The 23809-nt window shown below is 42.4% G+C and overlaps 1 protein-coding gene across 2 annotated transcripts in view; it reads left to right on the top strand.

The window, feature by feature from the left end:
* Positions 1–23809, top strand: part of gabbr1b (gamma-aminobutyric acid (GABA) B receptor, 1b) — a 242481-nt gene that overhangs the window by 6807 nt on the left and 211865 nt on the right. For both annotated transcript variants that reach the window (XM_044171397.1, XM_044171396.1), the window contains exon 2: positions 12431–12514. In XM_044171397.1, the coding sequence (XP_044027332.1) occupies positions 12431–12514 (84 nt within the window). The remainder of the gene's footprint in view (positions 1–12430; positions 12515–23809) is intronic.

Below are 23809 nucleotides of genomic sequence, written 5' to 3'. Positions count from 1 at the left end.
AGACCCCTGTCTGATCTCAAACTACGTGAAGGTTCATAAGGGATTACACTAAAATTTAGAGGCTAGTTCGCTGGCTTGGAAAGTTGTCCAAATACCTCAACACAGTTATTCATCAGGTACAGAGGCATCAAGTTAACAATATTATTCATAACAACATCATTTGGTCGATTGCCACAGCTGTTAGTCCTGGCACTCATAGACAACATGACTTAATTGGCCGTTGCAGATGAATTTTCAGGATGAGGATGTTGTCAGGTTTAACTGCTTTTCCTCATCTGGAATGTCCTGATAGTTATGAAGTGTTTTATATTTTCACCAGCTACTTTGAGGTTGGGTACTGTTAGATGTGCTGAAACAACATCTTGCATCAACAGTTGGCCCTTGGCCTTAGTGCAAGTTACATATCATGTATGCTTACTGAATATACAAAAACCAAACATTGGCCAGATGTTTTGAGTACCACTGAAGCATCCATACACAGGAGAGTGTGTGTGAATGGTTACCAGGCAACAGAATTAGCCAGCTTCCTTTTACAGCCAGAGGAGGAAACTGCCTTCTGATGTATGTCATCTGTCAGTGATTGTGTATGTGTGTACATACAGTTGGGGGACAAATGAAAGGAAAAACCTGAATAAAAGAGTGGAGAAAACATATCAAATGCAGATGCTTCCATGCATCAGGGCTCACTGAACGGTTTGGTGAGTAAAATTATTTGAATAAAATGCTAAATATAAATTACTGTATATCTCAACCTGGTTTCACACATATGGGAGATTTTGGACCAACTTGTAAGACAATGCTCTCCACCACCATCTCCAGAAGTGGAATGATATAAACTTATACTGCATAGTAGCAAAGGTTTCGGTCGTAGTCATCTGGACACTGTTTTCAGAATCAAGACGTTTCGGCTCCCATCCGGAAGTCATTCTCAATTGTGAAAATGGTCTGAGAACTCAGAAATGTAAGCTACTCTGTGTTTCTTAGGCCCTGCCCTCAGGGAGGAGTCTTCCTGAGTGTCTGCTGTTTACCCTGCCTAGTTTCACCTGAAACCGACCTTCTTTTGTTTCCATGATGGCCCAGTAATCAGGCCTATTGTTTTCTGGCTGCACCTCACTCATCACTGTTAAGTACCTGATTAGCATATGATTGGCTTGACCATGGTGTTATTACACTGTGGTAAACGGTTGGCAAGTTGAATCTCAGACCACCATTTCTGTTTAAAGAGGAGTTTTCTTTTTTCACAAAAATGGCTTCTTTGACTCCTCTTTCAAACCAACTCTTCTCTCTACTTAGAATCTTCATCTCACTGTCTTGTCTTCAAATGTGTTGCTTGTAGATTTTAGATGCAAATGCACGGCGCTCTGCAATCCGGAGTTAGCGTGTCGTCTGTGCTGATAAAGTCTTTTGTGAAGTGGCTGTTTAGTCTTACCTATGTACTGTTCTTTGCAGTTTTCCTCACTGCATTGAATTGAATAAACTACATTGCATTGTCTTTAGATAAGTTCCTAAGGCATCTCAAACAATGTCAACTTTGCATGAAAAGTGACATAACTGACCAAATGACACTTAATGACAACCATCATAAACTTTTATATACACTCCTGCATGTTCATGACAGGTGTCATGAGAGTGTCATGTCAGTCTTATGCACACCCCTTCAAAGTGTTACCAATAATTTTCAGAAATTGTCTCTTAGAAATGCAAGAATTAAAATTCTGATTAGAATTCAGATTTGTTTTAGGTTAGGTTAATGGTTTCATTTAATCATCACTGGTGCTATTATGTTTGTTTTGCCCTGCCAACTGAGTGGCCTAACGATTGCAAGGTCTGTCCATCTAGAGCTGGATATCTCAACAGTGAATTTTAAGGTACCTTGAAAACTAATAGCTGGATTTCCATTAAATTTACTGTGATCTTTCATCTTTCTACAGGATGAATAGTAATGGTTTGGTGCTGGAACTCTCATTTGTAAACAAAAAAGATTCACTTAATGGCCAGTTTGCCAGTTGAAACTGTTCTTAACACTTAGTGCTCCTGTCTATCTGTAATAGAGGATGGAACTTTTTTAATTTTATAAGGTAAGGCTAGTGTTATTTTATATTTGAAAGACCAAAACTAAAAATGTGTTAGTGCTTTCTGACTTCCCTAAAAGGCCTTTGTCAATACAGACTATGCCAACTTCAAACTTGCGTCATTGGGAGTTTGAACTTGGCAGGTTGAACTTCTTTAGGATTTAGTATGCTCAGTGTTTGACAACAGCATTCTTGCTGGCATCACCAGCTCAGCTGGGCTCAGGTGATTACACTTCAACACACCTGGGGCCTATACTACGAAGCAAGTTCAACATACCCCAGATCGCTTTTCGTTATCTGGCTTCACTAACCCTAACAACCGCAGTCAGGATAAGTGGTAACATGACGCTGGTTATCAACTCGGTAAGTCAACCCAGGTTTGTCATGAGCACGTTCACATAAAAGGGGTGGTGTTTGCAGCATATGACCAATTGCAAACATGAACAAGTCTATTGGCAGCAGAACAGCATATTTTACAAATGAAGAGCAAACTATAATATTAGAGAAATATGAAGAAGTTAAACACATAATCCAGCTGAAAGCAACGCACCTGCAGCTGCCAAATGCAGGAAGGACAGCTGGCAAAAAATTGCAGACTGCGTGAATGTGTAAATTAATTAATAGGCTTATAATATCACTGTCCCATCATTAGAGCACCACATCTGACTATAATTACATTTATAATAATAATAAAGTTTATTTGTATAGCACTTTTCAAAACCAGCGTTAAAGTGTTTTACACATAAAACACAACAATAAAATACACAGTAATGTATGAATAAACAGGCAGGCATAACAATAAAAGAGAAATAAAACTTAACACAATGGATGATTTAAAAACATAAATAAAACACCAAGGATAAAATGTAAAGACAATGGGTGAATTAAAAGTTAAAATACAGCAGTCCAAGACTTAAGTACAGTGTCAAGAATAAAGTATAATGCAACTCAATAATTTAGAATTAAAATAAACCTAAAAATTGTAAGAAAAAAATATAGGAAGGTCGGAAGATTTGTGTCACAGTCTGTCATGTCCTCACCAGCCCGTAATCACCCACACCTGCTCCAAATTACACTCCTGCCTTCAATCAGCCCCAAACCTCGTTTGTATTTAGGACTCCATGCACCAGACTATTCCGGTGTCTCGCCAGTTCTCCGTGGTCTCTCCAGTTCCCTGTGTGTTCTCCAGTCCTCTGACGTTGCCGGTCCTCCATGGCTTCTCCATTCCTCCTTTGTCTCTCCAGTCTCCTGTGGCTTCCCTCCGGTGACTTCCCCAGATCCACTCTACTTATCTCCACACTCTCCACTTCTGGCTATTGTCTGAATAAAGACATTCCCTTCTATCTCGGTGTCCCCTGCCTGTTATTCCGTGACAGAAGGTCAGACCTAAAACCGCGAAGATGGCAGCCAGTGTTTCCGATGACCCTTTCCTCCACCTGAGTGGTCTGGCCAAGCGTTACCTCCTCAGCCTCCCTTCACCTCCTCTAGCAGCTGGCGAGTTGGTACAGCCTGGGATCTTCTCGGGCTCTGTGGGTGACTGCGAGGAGTTTCTGGCGAGGTGCTTCCTGGTTTTCCTCCTGCACCCGTCTCAGTTTCCGACTGAGCGGTCTGGGGTGGCCTTTGTGGTGCTCCGGCTGGCCGGCCCGGTGCTGTACTGGGCGGGATCCCTGGCGGCATGGGAAGAGGCGGTCCTCCACTTTCTGGGCCAGTTCTTGGCGCTGTTCGGCCAGGAGTTTGGCCAGCCGAACATGTGGTCATCAACCAATCCTCAACCCATCTGCTCGCCTGCCTCCAGTTCAGAGGCCCCGCCGCTGCCTGCCGCCTGCCTCCAGTTCAGAGGCCCAGCCTCCCAATCACAGCCTGCATAAAAGCCCTGCACTCACCTCAGTCTGGGTCCGACCTCGCTTGAAAAATAGCTCCAGTGATCTCCTGTCTCCAGCATTCTCTCTCTCCAGCGATCTCCCTCTCCAGCGAGTCTTACCTCCTACAGACTTCCCTATCTACATACCTGTACAATAAAGGACATTCTGTCTCCATCTTTGTGTCCCCTGTCTGTAACAATAGCCTATTAATAAAGACAGAACGTCTTTAAGCAGCCTAGTTGGAATGGGGTCTAAGAGACAGGTTGATGGCTTAGATGAATTAATCGTCAAAGTTAGTTGAAGAAGGTCGATAGGAGCAAAGCAGTCAAAATATACAGTATCAGGTTTTACAGTTGTTTCTAAGGTTCCTGTGTTTGAAGATAAATTGGTACCGGTTGAGGGCAGGACGTGATGAATTTTTTCTCTAATAGTTACAATTTTATTATTTAAAAAAGCTCATGAAGTCGTTACTACTGAGGGCTATAGGAATACATGGTTCAATAGAGCTGTGTTTCTCTGTCAGCCTGGCTACAGTGCTGAAAAGAAACCTGGGGTTGTTTTTATTTTCCTCTATTAACGATGAGTAGTAGGCTGTGCTACCATGCCGGAGAGCCTTCCTATATGTTTTAAGACTAATCTTGCCAGACTAAACGTGATTCTTCCAGGTTGTCGGAACGCCAGTTGCTTTCATGTTTTCGCAATGTTTGCTTTAATTTGCGGGTATGGGGGTTATACCATGGAGCTAACCTTTTTTGTTTTATTGTCTTCTTTTTTTGAGGGGCAATAGAATTGAGTGTCGTTCGCAGTGAGCATGCGGGAGTATCAACAAGATGGTCAATTCGGGAGGGCCTGAAATTAGCATAGGAATCCTCTGTTATATTGAGACATAGCACTGAATTAAATGCAGATGGGATCGCTTCGTTAAATTTAGCTACAGCACTATCAGACATCTAGAGTAGGAGTTTTTGCCTAATGGTGTGTAGTCCAGTAATAGGAGTTCAAAAATTATTAAATAATGGTCTGATAATGAAGGATTCTGTGGAAAGACTATTAAATGTTCAATTTCAATGCCATATTCCAGAACAAGGTCGAGGGTGTGGTTAAAACAGTGAGTTTTTCAATCATTTTCAACATCCAAATGAATATTGAAATCACCTACAATAATACACTATAACAAATAGAATTGGCTGTTGTATTTTCCAGGGTGGGTGTGAAAGACTAAGAACAAGGCTTTCAAATGAGTTATAATTTAGTTTAGGTTTATGGTTGATTAATAGGATTGAGTTGAAGATGGCTGCAACTCCACCTCCTCGGCCAGTGCCTCGAGGAATGTGAATATTAATATGACTGGGTGGAGTGGTTTCATTTAAGTTAACATATTCTTCATGACCCAGCCAGGTTTCAGTAAGACAAAATGAGTCAATATGATTCTGATATTAAATCGTTCACTTGTACAGCTTTAGATGACAGATCTGAAGAACGGTGTCTCCATTCCTTATGTATCTGGACTGTCTGAAAAACTACAAAGGATCTTTAGACAGCACGATGTTCCTGTCTTCTTTAAACCAGGCAACACTTTAAGACAGAAACTCGTTCACCCTAAGGACAAGTTACCCACACAGAAACAGAGCAATGTTGTCTACTCCATTCAGTGCAGTGAGGAAAACTGCAAAGAACGGTACATAGGTGAGACCAAACAGCCACTTCACAAAAGACTTTATCAACACAGATGACACGCTAACTCAGGATTACAGAGCGCCGTGCATTTGCATTTAAAAGCTACTAACCACACATTTGAAGACAGCGAGGTGAAGATTCTAAGTAGAGAGAAGAGTTGGTTTGAACGGGCGTCAAGGAAGCCATTTTTGTGAAAAAAAGAGAACTCCTCTTTGAACAGAAATGGTGGTCTGAGATTTAATCTGCCCAAAGTCTATCAGAATGTATTATCACCTTGGTCACGACTATCACATGCTAATCAGGCACTTAACAGTGATGAAGTAGATGCAGCCAGAAAACAATAGGCCTGATTACTGATTACTGGGCCATCTTGGAAACAATTAGGTCAGTTTCAGGTGAAACTAGCTATTAACAGATACTCAGGCAGATTCCTTCCGCAGGGCTTATGTAACTCAATTTTAAATTACCAGTTCCCGTCCAATTTTTTCACAATTGAGAATGACTTCCGGATGGGAGCCGAAACGTCTTGATTCTGAAAACAGTGTCCAGATGACTATGACGGAAACCTTTTCTACGATAGAACACTCCTGGACGAATGAGGGACTACACCGTCTTAGAGATCTGAAGAGTCCACATTTAATTCTCCTATTTAGTTGTGCTATTTCAGCATTTTTGTTTAGGTTTTTATGTATAACTCCTCTTCTGTTAACTTTTGGTTTTATTAATTTAAGTGGTTGGGTAGCAGACACCATTATAAAAAAGGAGTTTTGGGTGGGTTCTGGAAGCGCAGAGAAGTGTGTAGGACTGCAACTCTGCCTCCTGGTCTCAACTCTGGGTTGCCATGGTTTTGGTCCACTAATAAACTCGGTCAGATTTCGGGATATGAGAGCTGCTCCATCCAAAGTGGGATGAATGCCGTCTCTCCTAATAAGACCAGGTCTTCCCCATAAAGTCCGCCAATTATCTACAAAGCCCACATCGTTTGCTGGACACCACCTCGACTGTCAGCAGGCAAACACAGGACACAGAGGTAAGTGCAGGTACAAGGTTTATTGCAACAGCAGGAGATGGACACAGGTGGAGCAAACAGCAGGCAAATAAACCAGATCTAGGAATGTCTTTGAGAGAGTCTTATCTGTGGTTGGATGTCCGTTTCTTTCTCGGAGAGTTGCGGGGAGCTGTAGAGCCAGGAGATGAGGGTACACACAGGCTGAGGGGAATCCAGTGGACAAGTTGATATTCAGCGGGGAAGCGAGTCAGGAAGAACCTCATGGTAGGGATAAGACCAGACAGTGTGTGAACCGAAGAAGTGCTGTTTTATAGTGCAGGTGGGTGATTGGTGACAGGTGAGTGTAATCAGTAGTCTGGTGATTGGGATCTGATGACTGTGGTGGGTGGAGCCGGTGGTGTCTGTGTAGGCTCCCTGACATCGACAGCCAGCGGTGGAATGAAGACATGCAGCTAAACATGTCATCATTGATCAGGTTTGGCAGGGGCCCAGAGAAAACTACGGAGTCCGACATTGTCTTTGCATATGTACACACCGACTCAACATTAACTTTAGTGACCTCCGATTGGCGTAATCGGGAGTCGTTATTGCCGACGTGAATAACAATCTTACTGTATTTACATTTATCCTTAGCCAGCAGTTTTAAATAGGATTCAACGTTGCCCGCTCTAGCCCCAGGAATACATTTGGCTATGGTCGCTGGTGTCGCTAACTTCACGTTTCTCAAAATGGAGCTCAAATTTCATATGACATCACCTTTTTCCATTTCCTCTCTGCTTGTCTTAATTTTCTCTTTATTTCTCTTGTGTTATTTAGTCAAGGTGTGCTGCAAGTTGGTTTAACTCGCCTGATTTTTGAGGTTGTACAGAATCAAGAACAACTTTACATGTATTGTTTGTTATTTAGTAAATAATCTGTGAATTTATCTGGTTTTTGGTTATTGCCAAGTGCACTGGTGAAGGCCTTATAAAAGCTGTCAGCAGAGTTTGTATAGAGGACATGAGAAGAAACATAAGTAGACACTGTGGGAGCAGGAGGTGGAAGGAGGGCCTTAGAAATAATAGCTTTGTGTTCAGAAACACAACATAGGCTCACAGAGATCAACAGTTTCAAGAGTAAAACCAGAGGAGAGAACAATGTCCAGGGTGCGTCCCTTTAAGTGAGTGGGACCCTCAACTGATTGAGCAAGATTAAAAGATTTCATACTGTCTATAAAACACATAGTAAAAGAGGTACCAGAGGGGCAGCATACATGTATGTTAAAATCACCTAAAATCAAGACTCTATCAAACCGAGACATGATGAAAGCTAAAAGTTCTGAGAAAATCAAAACCAGAGTTAAAGCCTAGGCTGGTGACAATAATTAAAACCAGAAGGACTTTACATTTAATGCAACACGGTCACCTGGACTTAACTGAGTCTCAGTAAGCAGTGATATAACTGATTTGATAATATGAAATCATGTCAGAAAAACAATTTATTTGACAGAGATCTGACATTTAACAACCCAAACACTACTGAGTTAGAAGATGGACATTGTAGCATTTGGAATAGCTCTAACAGGTAATACACAATGACGTCTTAGTTTAAGACATTTACTTATTTGTTTGTGGAAAACATTTGTTCCCCTAAAATACTTAAATATTCTGAACTGTAGAAGTTTTTTTATTGATTAATAATCAACTTCAGCCAACAACCACTATCATCTGTTCTAAACACAATAAGCATACAACAATCAGCCAGCATATAGTGTGTGTGTGTGTGTGGGACAATAGAGAGGGAGGTGCGAGAAAGACGACGGACGTGACCACGTGGGTGGTCGTCACGCACAGATCAGAAACTCATACAAACTCAATCAAAGGGGAGCCAAAATGTAGGTCAGCTCTATTTGTCCTTAAGATGGCGCTGAGCATAGTAAGTAGTTATGCTACCACGCTATCTGGGTTGTTTGAGGTGTCTATAAGTGTGTATATGTACATGTAAAAGTGTGTAGGTAAGTGGAGAGGAAAGAGAAAGGAAAGCACGCAGAGTGAGGAGAAATCTCAATGCTGTGGCAAAGCACAATAGCTGTCCCCTTATCACACAGGAATCCAGCAGCAGACTTTCAGGCCATGGACTGGACTGGACTTACTGGACTTTGGTCTGATAAAGCACAGTTATTAGCTTCCACAGTGACTATAGAACTAACACAGTTAAACGACCCAGCAGCGTGGTACCGATACACAATGGAACGTGCTAAGCACGGAAACACAGCAGAAACAGGACACAGCGGTCCGTTACTTCCCACAATAATGTAAAATGCAATTCACAACAATGAAGCTTAGATGATATAACACACAGTTATAGAATCTATCTCTGCCCAGACACAAGCCTCTTACACCTGGGACACACAGGAGGCTAGGTCGTTTCTCCTGCGAGCAGTAGGCTGGCTATTCACACAAGAAGCTCATTTCTCTGTGCTGGTCATCAAGCAATTCTGCTCCCCTGCACTTTTCTAATCACAATAAAGAGCTGATCTTTATAATAACCTTATGAATTTATAACTTCAAGCTTTATACGTTTTTCTGTGGGGCATTGCTTTTTGTGCAACAATGAAGTTAATCGCCTTGTGTGATGATCTGTGGGGAGAGGCAAACACACACACACAGACATGTGCTTCCTGGCGCATCATGGTGCTTCCTGTGTGTCCCTGGCATTACTTGGGATTGCTCTTGATAGCGATTTAATGCGTCAGTCCATTCGTATTTGTCCTGCGGAGTCCTCTTAGGCTCGGACACTGACAGGGCCGGGTCCGTGCTGTCAGCGGGTTCAACGGCGAAACTGTTCCTTCGGGTGGCAGTGGAGAGAAGCAGCAGTCGACTTTCAGTGGGAAGAGAGAGGGGCTCAGTGGCAGTCTTTCTCTCCGTGAAGAAAATGTAAAAGCCGTACCTTCCTTCTGCAGGCAAAGATTGTTAAGTGGAGTATAACAATTGGGATCCAAAAAATGTTTCAGCAAACACAAAATAGTCCGTTGTCCAGTGAGTTAAGACCTTCCTAAGAAAATAAAAGTTCAACGTTGAGCGCCTCCTGTAGTAACCAGAGTTACAGTGGAAAGACAGCGAGTGATCTGGTGCACTCTGCTTTTATAGAGGTGATGATGTCATGGCAGGGGAGCCAGGACTTCCTGCTCTCTGTTTGGCGGCTTGTCCAGTAGAAATCCAGTGTTTGGATTCAACTTGCAACCAAGTGTGACTTAATGGACCTGAGGGGGTTTGGCATTATTATACTGTTTGGCCTTTGTTTTCCATTCAAGCCGCTTAGTCAAGGCTTTACCTTTTCCAAGTAGGCTACTGTCTTTGTTCTGCACACGTGGTGAGGCCCAACACACTGCAGAAGAGCACAGTAACAGACATGCAACAGGAACCCTTGCTCTCTGACAACCATTTCAAATTTCCCCAATCCATTCCGTTTTCCATTAAGTTCAGAGTACTAGGGAACATAAAAGAGGTACATGTGTGGATGATGCAAAGCCTGCAGTTTGCCAGGATTCCTACTATCAGAAAAGCAGTGTGAGTGTTTGGATCATTTACATGCAGTTTCTGGAGTCTGATATCATATTAGTCAGTCGCTGCTGCTGCTGCTGTTGTCTTCCTGCTCTATGCCTTTCCACCATTTCTGATTTTAAATACCAGATGGAGAGAAAAGAAAAAGACAGCACTCTCCTTTATTCTCTTCCCAGCCCTGCTTTTTATCAAGCCACCATAGTTGGGTCAAAATAAATTGTCAGTACCTTCAGTTGTGCTGCAATTATGCCTCCTCAAATGTCCAGGATGAAGTTGAACATATAAGTCCGTGTGTGTGGTGCTGCGAGCTGACTAATGCAACCCTTAGTAGTTCGATGGCTTCCCAGTATACCGACATGTTGATTCAGTGGGGAGCCCATTCTAAGCCTTGTGTCATTTTGGGCTGTCATTAGTTAAAAACATACCCTCAAGCTCTCAAATATTCCAGTCAAATATTTTCTGTATTTTATTCTTCCTTTTTCTAATCCCCCTCCCCATTTCCTCCCCTAAAGAAAACATATATTAGTGGGTCCCATTGAAGTAGGCTTATCTAGGCACTTGCAAGGCTGGTTTACCAACTGGGCAAGGTGGGCAACTGCCCCAGGGTCCCCAGAACTGCAGAGGTAAACACATTCACATTTTGTTGATTAAAAAATGTATTTGTCTAAAATTAAGCTTTTAGGTAAAACATTTGATCATTATGCAGGATGTCTTGCTGAATGTGAGGATGGAGTGTGTGTGTGTGAAGGAAGAGAGAATCTGTAAGTTTAATGAAAACAGATTGGCAACACCTGGGTTTGAACTGACAACTTCTGGATCTAAAATGGGCACAGAACTGACAAGATCTTAAACCACTGGACTATTCAGAGACACTGTTAGTGGATTGGAAAAGATGACTGTTTTTAAAAATGTATGAAGCAAAAAAGGTCTTTTTCAAAAAAATCCATAATGGCGGAACATTTTTCTAGACAAGAATGGGCGTGGCCTATATCAATCGAATCAGTATCATCCAAACTGCACAAATATTGTTTTGCTACGCCTAACGGGTCATGAGTTATTAGCCAAAACCTAAAACACATAATAACTGACCACATGGTGGCACTATAGTTATCATGTTTTAATATATTAAGCATTTACACATGGGGAAGTCCATAAAATATGAATACTTTAGCCCTTGTAGTTGTTGAGATTTTAGCTTTTAAACATTGCTCCCATAAACTTAGAAAAGTTAGTGGATGTGAATGTTTTACACTGGCTTGAGGTGTTTTTTCCCCTTTTGTTGATAAAGAGTTTATGCAACAAATAGGCGTGAAACTTTGTCGAAATAAAAATTATGTAGCGAATATTACATGACAGATCAGCTGTTTGGTCAAATTACATAATAATTCTAAACTGGGTTTAAACATACTGAAATTAAGCAGCAAAGGACAGTCTGTAAATGATCTCGAGCATTTCTGTGTTTTTTTTCCTGACAGTGGAACCTTGTGCTCAGGTAGACAGTTTATTTGTCTCAACGCAGCTGATGAAAAGACACCTAATTCACATTCTATTTCTTGTGACATTTCTAACATTGGCTTAAAATTCCCTTGAGGAATCTAATGATTGTGCAAAATGGTCGCAGAAACACACTGACAAAGGAGATCAGAGTAGCAAAGAGAAGCTACTCTGAAAAGCTGAAAAACAGGTTTTCAGCCAATGATCCTGCATCAGTGTGGAGAGGCCTGCAGGACATGAAACTATCCCCCCACACTGTGTTTTACTGTAGGGTTGATAAGCCAACATTCACACCCCTCATCCGCTCCGACTCAGACATCACACAACCAACATCTAGGCCCACCCGAAGGACATCTCTTAGTGGATGCACAGGTTAGAGACTAGCTTTATCTATTCAGCACTTTTAATGAACAAAAGAATCAATCCACATATGAAATAGGTGTGATACATATCAGTCCTGACAAACCAATAAACTAAATTACATATTGTGCAACCCTGTTTTAGATCACGGTCAGCTGACAAACCTTGATGGAATGTAACATGGGATGCGACAACACATCATCTACATGTGGTCAATTGTCCATTGAAGTAAAAAAAAAAAAACACTAAACAACTAAATGGGCTTATATATACATGATACATCAACAACAGTGCTTTAGGGTGGATCTTTCCGATTTGTTTTTCATGCTGTTTACCTGGAGCAATTGCTGCTGTCTCTTTCCCTGACAGCTTCCTTCTTTGAATGTATTCTCCTCTCTGTATTTTGTTTTTCAGGTAGAGGGATGGCGCTGTCCTTTCTTCTCCTCTTCTCCACCGTGTTGCCCTTACTCAGCGTGTCTGCATATAATACATCTGCTGGTAATGACAGTGCTGCCTTACACAGTTTTTGTCACTGACACAATGTCTCCAGTTGTCTGAACAAAACAACTGTGGCTGCAGCAGTACAGTGAATGATCTGTGAGCCTGTTTGTTGCTGGTCTGGTGTGTGTCTGTCTGTCTTTTGTTGTGTGTTAGTGAATATGTGATGGTGTGCACACATGTTGATATGTCTAGGGTTAATTTGACAACATAATGTCATATGCAAACAGATTTGAGAATCTGCAGACCCCCCCACACATCTCAGATTTGTTCAGTGATTCATATACTGTTGGTCTGTCGTTGTGCTTTTGTTTCCCTGGTTTGTGAAAAAAACAGCCAATCAGACCTTTGCAGGCAGGATAAAGAACAGAGACATCATCTTCATACATAGCTAGCTGGCTGCCTAGCTACATCCATGAAACATCTGAGACATGACAAGAGACTCCAACCAGACACTGGCATACTTGCCAACCCTTCTGATTTTCCCGGGAGACTCACTTTTTTCATTGCCCTCTCCCGGTTTCCTCCTGGGGTCACAATTCTCCCATATTTCTCCCAATTTATGAAACATTTTCACACCTTTTTTTCCTTTTCTTTATCACAACCTGTTTCTGACACTGTACAGAACGCGTTTGCGCCTATGCTTGCGCCCCATCCTCCTCAATGAGTGAGAGACGGAGAGAGAAATTGAGACCAGGCTAGTAAGAAAAAGAAATCCTCAAGCAAATTTCAGACATCCTGGAAAGTAGAATTCCTGTTTCTTACAGAAGGGGGCAGGGGCAAAAAATGAATGAATGAAAACTGATGAATATTAGTTTATGCCAAACGGCCGGAGTATTCTGTATTCTTTCCTGAGAATTAGAAGTGAAATTAAAAGTATTTAACAGTTGCGGTTTACTTATTTTGTTACTTCCATTCTTTAAAACTCACCAGAATGCAGCCAACACAGTGTCTGAAACTCAAATTTTTCTGGGAAGACCCCAAGATCCCCCTCTTTGGTTTCAAAATCCTTCCTATTTTTGAGGTTGCAAGGTTGGCAAGTATGGACACTAGTCTCTCTCTAACCAGTTTTTTTTGTAAGGAGTGTGGTGGAAATCTGTGTTAAATAAAGATGAAACACCAAAAGTTGTCTTTGTGGATGTTTATTTCAGCATCTGCAGTTGGGCTCAGAGCATACAGAGATCGTGGTCTCCACAGCAAAGAACAAAAGAATGCTCTCTGTGTTTGTCAGATGAATGTAGTGGAGTAAAAAGTACAATATTTCCTTTTGAATTGCAGTACATTTACACAAATACTTTACAATTTTGAAGTACTTGTACTTTACTTGAGTATTTCCATTTTATGCCACTTTATATTTTGGAAGCAAATATTGTACTTTTTACTCCACTACATTGATTTGATAATGTTAGTTACAAGTTAGTTTACAGATTCAACTTATTAATACAAAATGTAATCACCTTACCTTGAAATTAGCCCCACCTTTACAAGCTGCAACATTATGCATCAATAATTATAATCAAATATATATATATCACAGGACTTTCACACGGGGGACCGGGGTTCGAATCCCCTTCGGGACGCATTGAGCAATGACCATCATCCAGTGTGGAACGGCTGGATAGCTCGATTTGGTAGGCCACGGGACATTCACGGGGGAACAAGGGTTCGAATCCCCCTCGGAGCGCAATGAGCAAATGACCCATCATCCAGTGTGGGTCCTTAGGCAAGACCCTTCACGCTGCTGCCTACCTCATGATGATGATGAGTGACGATGAAATACATGACATGCCGGCTCAGACATCGCCCGGCCAAACAAGGTCTGCATCAGGTGTTGGGGAACCAGGGCATCGAGACGACAAATGGGCTACTGGAACAAGACGGAGATGGGCGAGATGCGATAATAAGGCTCTGTTGGAATGCTACTACTCCAGTAACCCTAGTCAGAGGGGTTACATGCACAGGATGTGGGATGAATGGTTACTTCGAAACCCACAATCAAGGGCGAAGGGCTTACGGCGAAGCAACTAGTAGCTCAGTGTTCCAACATCCACAAGCGGCAACTGCTATCACAACTTGAGATTGACGAGGTACAACACAAATGCTACGGCAAGGGGGAGCCAGGACTACAGGTCAGAGGGGGAGCAACCAGCAGCTCCCCAACCAGAGATTGGTTACGAAGCCCCAAGAGAAATCACGCTGAACGAGGCAGCGACTGACCTGAAAGATAAGATCATGGCGAGGATGAATACAAGGCACCCCGACGCCAACTACAACGGCTAAGTGAAGTACCATCAGAAAGTCTCCTAGATGTGAAGAGCATTGAGAGCGATCCCTACCACAACCATCACTGAAACCAATGAGCTGATATACGCCTCAGCAGCAGTGATCCTAGAGATGCTTGGCTACAAGAGCAACCATGGGAGCCATGAGAGACAATACCCACCATGGAAACGAAGGTTGGAGGCAAAAATCAAGGAGGCCCGGAGAGAAGTGAGCCAACTGACAGAGGCTGAGAGAGGTGCAATGAGAAAGCAAGTACCCAAGAAGTACAACCAGATGCCCATACCTGAAGCACTCGAAACTGCCAAACAAAGACTCCAAGCCTTGGCTAGCCGCCTAAAGAGATACACGAGAGAGAGGCTGGAAACGGAACAGTACTGGAAAAGTATATGGGAAATAACAGCAGGAGGCATCACACAACAGCGTATATGCACAGTGGCTGGCCGCCCTGAGAAAGGACCACAGCAACCTCCTGAACAGAATCCAGTCACCATCACAGCGGCAGACATCCAAGAAAGAGTCTCAGGTATGAAGAACTGGACAGCACCGGGCCCTGATAGGATCCACACCTACTGGCTAAAGAAGCTCACTGCACTCCATGAGCGCCTAGCAGCACAAATGAACCAGCTGCTAAGAGATGGGACGCACCCTGAATGGCTTACCGAAGGGCGCACAATCCTGATCCTGAAGGATCCCGCAAAGGGTACAGTCCCATACAACTATCGGCAACAATATCCTGTCTCTCCACAACATGGAAGCTCATGTCAGGCATCATCGCATCATCGCATCATCGCGGCTAAGATAAGTGGACACATGGATCAATACATGAGCAAAGCACAGAAGGGCATTGGCAGAGGAACCAGAGGAGCCAAACACCAACTCCTGGTTGACAGAACAGTCACCCAAGACTGCAGAGCCCGACACACCAACCTGTGCACTGCCTGGATTGATTACAAGAAAGCATATGACTCAATGCCGCACACATGGATCACTGAATGCTTAGAGATGTACAACATCAACAGGACTCTAAGACACTTCATTGCAAACTCGATGAGGCTGTGGAAAACCACCCTTGAGGCCAATGGCAAGCCACTTGCACAAGTATCCATCAAATGTGGCATATACCAAGGAGATGCTCTGTCCCCACTGCTGTTCCCCTCAGCCAAATAATCAACAAGACTGGCTATGGATACCGACTCAGGAACGGGGCCACCATCAGTCACCTCCTCTACATGGATGACATCAAGCTATACGCTAAGAGCGAGTGGGACATCGACTCACTGATCCACACCACCAGGATCTACAGCTCTGACATTGGGATGTCATTCGGGCTTGAGAAGTGCAGTCGAATGGTGACAAAGAGAGGGAAAGGTAGTCCACACAGAAGGGTCTCACTCCCAGAAGGAACAATAGCAGACATTGAGGATGGTTACAAGTACCTTGGAATACCACAGGCAAATGGCAACCTCGAAGAGGCAACAAGGAAGACGGCAACGGCTAAATACCTCCAACGAGTAAGGCAAGTCCTAAGAAGTCAGCTCAATGGCAAGAACAAGGCCCAGGCAATAAACAGTTACGCCCTACCAGTGATCAGATACCCTGCGGGAATAATAAGGTGGCCAAAGGAAGAGATACAGACCACAGACGTTAAGACGCGAAAGCTCCTCACCATGCACGGAGGGTTCCATCCCAAATCCAGCACCCTGAGACTGTACGCTAGCCGTAAGGAAGGCGGCCGTGGACTAGTGAGTGTGAGAGCCACTATCCAGGATGAAACATCCAAGATCCACAAGTACATCCAAGATAAGGCCCCAACGGATGACGTGCTCAGGGAATGTCTCAGGCAATGGGGAACAGAGGAAGACGTGCTGGAGGAAGGACCATCATGGGAGGACAAACCCCTACACGGGACGTACCACCGGAACATAACTGAAGTGGCTGATATCAAGAAGTCCTACCAATGGCTAGAGCGGGCTGGATTGAAGGACAGCACAGAGGCACTCATCATGGCTGCACAGGAGCAGGCCCTGAGCACCAGAGCAATAGAGGCCCAGATCTACCACACCAGACAAGACCCAAGGTGTAGGCTGTGCAAAGAGGCCCCTGAGACAATCCAGCACATAACTGCAGGGTGTAAGATGCTGGCAGGAAAAGCATACATGGAGCGCCATAACCAAGTAGCTGGCATAGTGTACAGGAACATCTGCACTGAGTATGGACTGGAATCCCCGAGGTCAAAGTGGGAAACACCTCCAAAGGTGGTAGAGAATGACCGAGCCAAGATCCTGTGGGACTTCCAGATCCAGACTGACAGAATGGTAATGGCGAACCAGCCTGACATCGTGGTGGTTGACAAATAGCAGAGGAAAGCCGTTGTGGTTGATGTGGCAATACCAAGTGATGGCAACATCAGGAAAAAGGAACATGAGAAATTAGAGAAGTACCAAGGGCTCAGAGAAGAGCTGGAGAAGGCCTGGAAGGTGAAGGCAACAGTGGTACCCGTGGTCATCGGAGCACTTGGGGCAGTGACCCCCAAACTGGAGGAGTGGCTACAGCAGATCCCTGGAAGAACACCAGACATCTCGGTCCAGAAGAGTGCAGTACTGGGAACAGCAAAGATACTGTGCAGAACCCTCAAGCTCCCAGGCCTCTGGTATATATATATATATATATATATATATATATATATGATGTAATATAGAGTATATAATATATATTATTCTGAAATGGGCCATTCTGCATACTGAGTACCTTTACTTATAGTACTTTAAGTATATTAGTATATACCTTTACTTGTAACACTGTGGTATTGCTACTTTTGCTAAAGATCTGAGTACTTCTTCCACCACTGCAAACCAAACCTCACAAACACAGTCGTTGTAGCATTTGATCATGTGAGAGTTCAATCAGCTGTTCGCTGGCTGGCAGATCCACTGAGATCATCACAGTGGAATGGATCAATCAGTCAAAATTGGCAATGTTGGCAATGGCAAGGTTGGGAAAGGTCGGGTTAAGGTTTCAATTCAATTCAGTTCAATTTTATTTATATATCACCAATTCACAACAGAAGTTATGTCATTGCACTTTTCATATAGAGCAGGTCTAGACTGTACTCTTTCTAATATTATTAGAAAATAATATACAGAGACCCAACAATTCCCACCATGAGCAAGCACTTGGCGACAGATACAAGGAAAAACTTCACTTTAACAGGCAGAAACCTTGAACAGAACCTATAGGCTCAAGGTGGGCAGCCATCTGCCACAGCCGTGTTGGGTTAGAGAGGGAGAGGGGGTGGGAGAGCTGGAGGAAAGAGAACATACAGTTGAACAATGCAAATTCCACATTGAGATTTAAAATAATAGTAATGGTAATGGTAGTGGTAATAATATTAATATTAATTAAAAATATCTATATATGACAGTAATAATAATGGTAAGAATAATAATGATAATGGTAGTGACTAATAATAATAATTGTAGTAGCAGTTGTTGAGTAGGAACAGAAGGTTGCCTTGCAATCATAAGGAGGCAGAAGTACTGGCTGAAAGCGAAGGAAGGAGAATATGGGATATGTGGTCATGGCTGACTATGGGAGGATGGAGGAATGTGTTGATGAAAATGTTGGCACCCGTGCTCCTAGTTATTGTGCTCTTCCTCCTTTTGACCTGCTGTGTAATTCCCTGCTTCAGATCAATGATTGCTACAGCAATTAAATCATCAATGGGTCAGTATATGAATATGCCAATAGAAACATCCAGCTCTGTTGAATGGATTCCACCGTTTGACAATGAGGTGATTTGAGGAGAATAAAATTGCATGTAACCACACTGGATGTTGAAGTATGATGTGAGTTAGAATAAAATGCTCATGTATGCTCATATATTACTGCTAGAGCTATTTACCTAATGGTTAAAGTTATAATAATAATAATAGTTCTGTTGTTTTGCTGATTCACGCATGCTTATTGATCTCATTAAATTTTTTAAGTTCATTCCTATTTGTGTCCAGTTATAATGATAATGATTGCTAATGACAGGCTATTGAATTGAAGTTTGCTGGATAAGCTAATGATAAGTATATGTGGGGTTTTTCTTCCTCTGACGCTTGAGGTTTTCCCCACTTGTCTGGTTGTTTGATTTTTCCTTTCCTACTTAACGTTTGTTCTTAATTATGTTGATTAGTATTTATTTTAAGATGATTTTATGCTAAAAAGGGAGGAATTGTAATGGCAAGAACAAACAGATTCTCTGATATAATAACATACAGATATTATTATAATTGTTTGGCGTCAATACTTCATTTGTGTATGATTGTTTGGACTGCGAGATGAGAACAGTACACTGATAATGATGACATGGAACTACAAATTATCCTATTGACTGTTATGTCCAGACTTCAGGGACACTCTTCTCCCCGGGTTGAGGAGTCTGACCCTGAAGACTGGATAAATAACTGATGCTCTTTTTCCTCTGTACTCATTCAGAGCAGATTATACTGATGTATGTTTTGCTGCTGTGAGTCCGTCTGCAGACGCTTGAAGTAAACCCACAGAAAGACAAGTGATTGCCTTGAGTGTTTCTTTATTCTGAAGAAATTGCCACTACAAGAGAAAAATGAGAAAGCACAAAACTACATGAGTGAGAAGATGTAGAGTTAGTAACATGCATTAATGGCATAAGAATGCATACAGATGGATAGGGAGAGGAGGAGAGAGGTGCATCATGGGAAGTCTCCTGGCAGTCTAGGCCTATAGCAGCATAACTAAGGGATGGTTCAGGACTCACCTGTGCCTACCCTAACTATAAAGTCTTAAGCCTAGAGCTATGAGCTCTTTCAGATACGATGGTGCCTGACCATTAAGAGCTTTGTAGGTGAGGAGAAGGATTTTAAATTCTATTTACAGGGACAGTACCTGTGCTGCAGCATTCTGGAGAGTCTTAAGGGATAATAAGGAATTGCAATAATCCAGCCTAGAAGTAACAAATGCATGGACTAGTTTTTCTGCATCATTTTGAGTCAGGATTTCAGGATTTATTCCTGATGTTTGCAATGTTATGTAGGTAAACCAAAAAGGCTGTCTTTGAAGTTTGTTTTATAACAAACAAAGATAACTCAGAGATTCCTTATGATGGTGCTAGAGGATAAGGCAATGCCATCAAGAGTAACTATATCTTCAGATAATGTTTCTTGGAGGTGTTTGGGGTCAAGTACAATAACTTCAGTTTTGTCATTTAACAGTTTAACATCAGAAAATTGCAGGTTATGTCCTTAAGACATGCTTGAAGTTTAGCTAACTGATTGGTTTCATCTGGCTTGATCAATAGATATAATTGTGTGTCATCCGCATAGCAATGAAAGTTAGGTTTCTTAGTCAGCATTTGCAAAAGCTTGTTGTTTGGGTTAAAAACAATTACTTTGTTATGGTTAGGGAGCCTTCGTCGTCATGGTTAAAAGAATAATTACTTGGTTGAGGACGTGGTCATGGTTAAGAAGAATCCAGTGTTGACTGTTGGTAGGTCACTGTTCGGTCATATGGGTCATTGTAGAAATCGCAGACAAACTACCTATTATTATTATTTAGGTAAGAGGACTCGTTACTGAAAACTGTTTTCTCATACAACAATTATACATCCTGGGTTCACAGGACTGTGCAGGTAACAAGAATGAACGACTAAATGGATGTTTCTGGGTAGGTGCTGGATCTGCATGCCTTTGTGTATTCAGTGTTCTATAGTCATGTCTCTGGCCCTTTTCCATCTGTCATATCTTTGACATATGACATATGCTTTGACACTAATGCTCAGAGGCAGATGTCTGTAATACAGACATAAACCTGCTGTCAGATCAGTTAGCGGTGGTGTGAAGATGAGTGGGGATGTCTGTTATGTGAGTCACGTCTAGTGGTCTTTCCTGGCCTCTAGTGAGAAATGCTTAGTGATCAGGGTTTTACTGTGGGTGAACCTGCGTGGAATGGCAGGCTCCTGATGTATTATCCCCAGGGAAGGCAATATTGCTGATGATATTGCTTTAGTGAAACAGAGCTTTGCAGTGAACTGGCAGGAAATAAGAAATGCCAGCACACAGAGGAGGCGCCATGGAGCTGGTTTCTTCCCAGGACTGACTGATTTCATGTGCTTTAATGGGTTACTGATGACTATAGTGTGAAGTTAGGTGGTGGGTGGTGTGTATCAAGGTCACTTCCCTTCTACATCAACACTAGGTTGAAATCTTCATTAAAGAGTCTGTTACTATTCTTCTGTCTCTCCGCCTATGTTAGTCATCTTTTTTCTGCCCATTTCTCCCATGCTTAACTGTTTTTATCAAAAGGCTGGTCAGGTTTAGAATGCTGATAGGGGCTGATACCTCCTCGGCGGTGTTAGTAGATATTCCTGTGGAATCAGGTCCCAGTTTGGGTTCGGGAGGCAGACACCATCTCCACATTTAAGAGTAGGCTTAAGACTTTCCTCTTTGATAAAGCTTATAGTTAGAGCTGGCTTGGGTGAGTCCTGAACCATCCCTTAGTTATGCTGCTATAGGCCTAGACTGCCGGGAGACTTCCCATGATGCACTGAGCTCCTCTCTCCTCCTCTCCATCTGTATGCATTTTTATCCCATTAATGCATGTTACTAACTCTACATCTTCTCTCTCCCGTAGTTTTGTGCTTTCTCGACTCTCTTCTCTCTCCTTCTGTCGCTTTCAGCAGGTATTTCTACCTCCAGAGCTGCAGAGTCTGGATCTGTGACTGTATGCCACCTGCTGCCCCTGTGTTCCTGCTCGACAACTGCTACTACAATTTTCATTATTAGTCTTATTACTATTATTGTCATTATTCTTCCTATCATTATCACTTAATTATATATATCAATTAATAATAATAATAATAATAATAATAATAATAATACTAATATTAATATTACCACTACCATTACATTAATATTATTTAAAATTTCTTGGTGGAATTTGCATTGTGGGATCCTTATCAAACGTTTACAGTTTGTGTTTTATATGATTCATTTTCTCTTGTTGCAGACAACCTGCTACCTGAGGCCTTCCTTAACCTGAACTTGCGTAGAAATAAAAGTTTGTCATAGTAATAGCAACAGCAACCGAAAGGTCACGCAGTCACCATGAGGAATTATTCTCTGACGACGATGAATTTTCGCAACAAATATCAGTAGTTAGTTGTCAACATCTTGCACATAAAATTATCATTTGACCTGAGGGTTGAACTAAGGTTAACAAATCACCAAAATTATTAGATAATTATTTAATTAAGCAATTAAATATGCTGTGGAATTATTACCATACACAAATAATTACAAACTAAAGCAGATGACAAGGTTAAGCTCATCATGAGAGATTGCAAGCAAGGAGCACCTTGTGGCCATCACTAATTACTGAATATCCTGTGAAAAACTGCTTTGAAAAATACAACACATGTAAAAATACAGTAACTTTTCGGCGGAAATAATTGGGGTGGCAGAATTAAATGTTGTCCTCCACACTAGTCAGGTCCCAGCTGGTCCCATGAACTGTGTTCAGATCCCTCCGAAAGCACAATTTATTCATGTGAAACCCTCGCTCAGTTGACAAATAAGTACAAACCTCATATGGATGCTGTCTTACTGGAGGAAAATCATTGACATGGATAATGAGTGAGCCTTCTGCTGGAAACCAGGCTGCTGGTCCTTTGGCACGTTCTGAAAACATAGCAGAGGTCTCCATCTAGTGGCAAAGTGTCTGAAATCAGTTCCTGAAACCTGTAAAACATTGTGTTTCTCTTTGTTTCTATTTATTTTTCATCTGACTCATTTTGTACTCATCTGTACATATTGTCACGTCATTCATCCTGTCACTAAGAATTATTTGGATGATATAACATTTATAGTTAGGGTTTGCTTTTTGCTTCTTCATTTAATTGTAAATTCAGTCTTAAATTGAAGTTAACTTTAAAGGATAAAGTAAGGGGTATTCTTGAAACAAACTAGTTCAGGTGGTGTCTAAATCCTACCACATCTAAAGGCAAAAGTGTTTAAACCTTTTCCAAATGACCACAATCGAAGGCAGAGCAAAAAGCCAGCTGTCATAGGGCAGGGCGAGACCTATATACATCTCCAGCTACCAGTCCACACTCAGTATCATCTGGTCAAGGCTGGACTTGAACCAGCTACCTGCCGGTTCCCAAGCTAAGGCCCTACAGACTGACCTACTACCACCCCTTATTAAAAATAAAAACATACATATATTGTTTTTGCCCCCTTTTTTAACTGGGGTATTTGCATGTAGTACTGTGTGTCTACCAGTGGTTGAGGAGGGATATATAGACTTTTATTTTGGTTTTATTTCTCCATTTATCAATATGTGTATTAGTTATACTACAATAAGTTATCAGAATCAGAATGTCGTGAGACCGATTTTAGAACCCAAATGCAGGACACACGGGACAGAGTGAGGTAAGATTGAAAACAGTCTTTATTGTGCAGATAGTTGTTGGGGTACGAAGTATCCGGTGTGGTTCGTGGCCGCCTCGAGGACTCGACTGGACCGGGTTGGAGACGAGGGGAGCTGGTTCTGGACTGGCGAGAGTAGTGGGAAGGGCTGGGCCTGCCAGGCGGTAGACCAGTGAAGCCTGGCGTTTAGTTCAGGTAGGCGGCTGGCTCTGGAGGCGAAGTTGGCTGGATGGCCTGGGCGTTGTGGCAGTTGGCGTGGTACCGATGTCCAGAAGATCCAAAGGCAGACTGAGGCTGTGATCACCGGCAGAGCATGAGTCTGTGACAGCGATAACCAGAGTTACTAACAAGGCAGAAACAAAGAACACTTTACACTTATCTTACTTGATGTTGGGGTCATTACAAGATGCGCATACACATGTACGGGGTCAATCTGCCAACCTCTCTCCGAGTTGGTTGATGAGAAGGGATCCACACGAGACCTACAAATGTCTTTCAAAAGTATTTATTTCCACACAAACAAACAATACAGACATATCTGGAGACACAACATGCTCACCGT

Source organism: Siniperca chuatsi, linkage group LG17, assembly GCF_020085105.1.
Source record: "Siniperca chuatsi isolate FFG_IHB_CAS linkage group LG17, ASM2008510v1, whole genome shotgun sequence".
Lineage (NCBI taxonomy): Eukaryota > Metazoa > Chordata > Actinopteri > Centrarchiformes > Sinipercidae > Siniperca > Siniperca chuatsi.
Note: the sequence above shows the minus strand (reverse complement) of the source record. Positions and strands in the feature narration are given on the sequence as shown.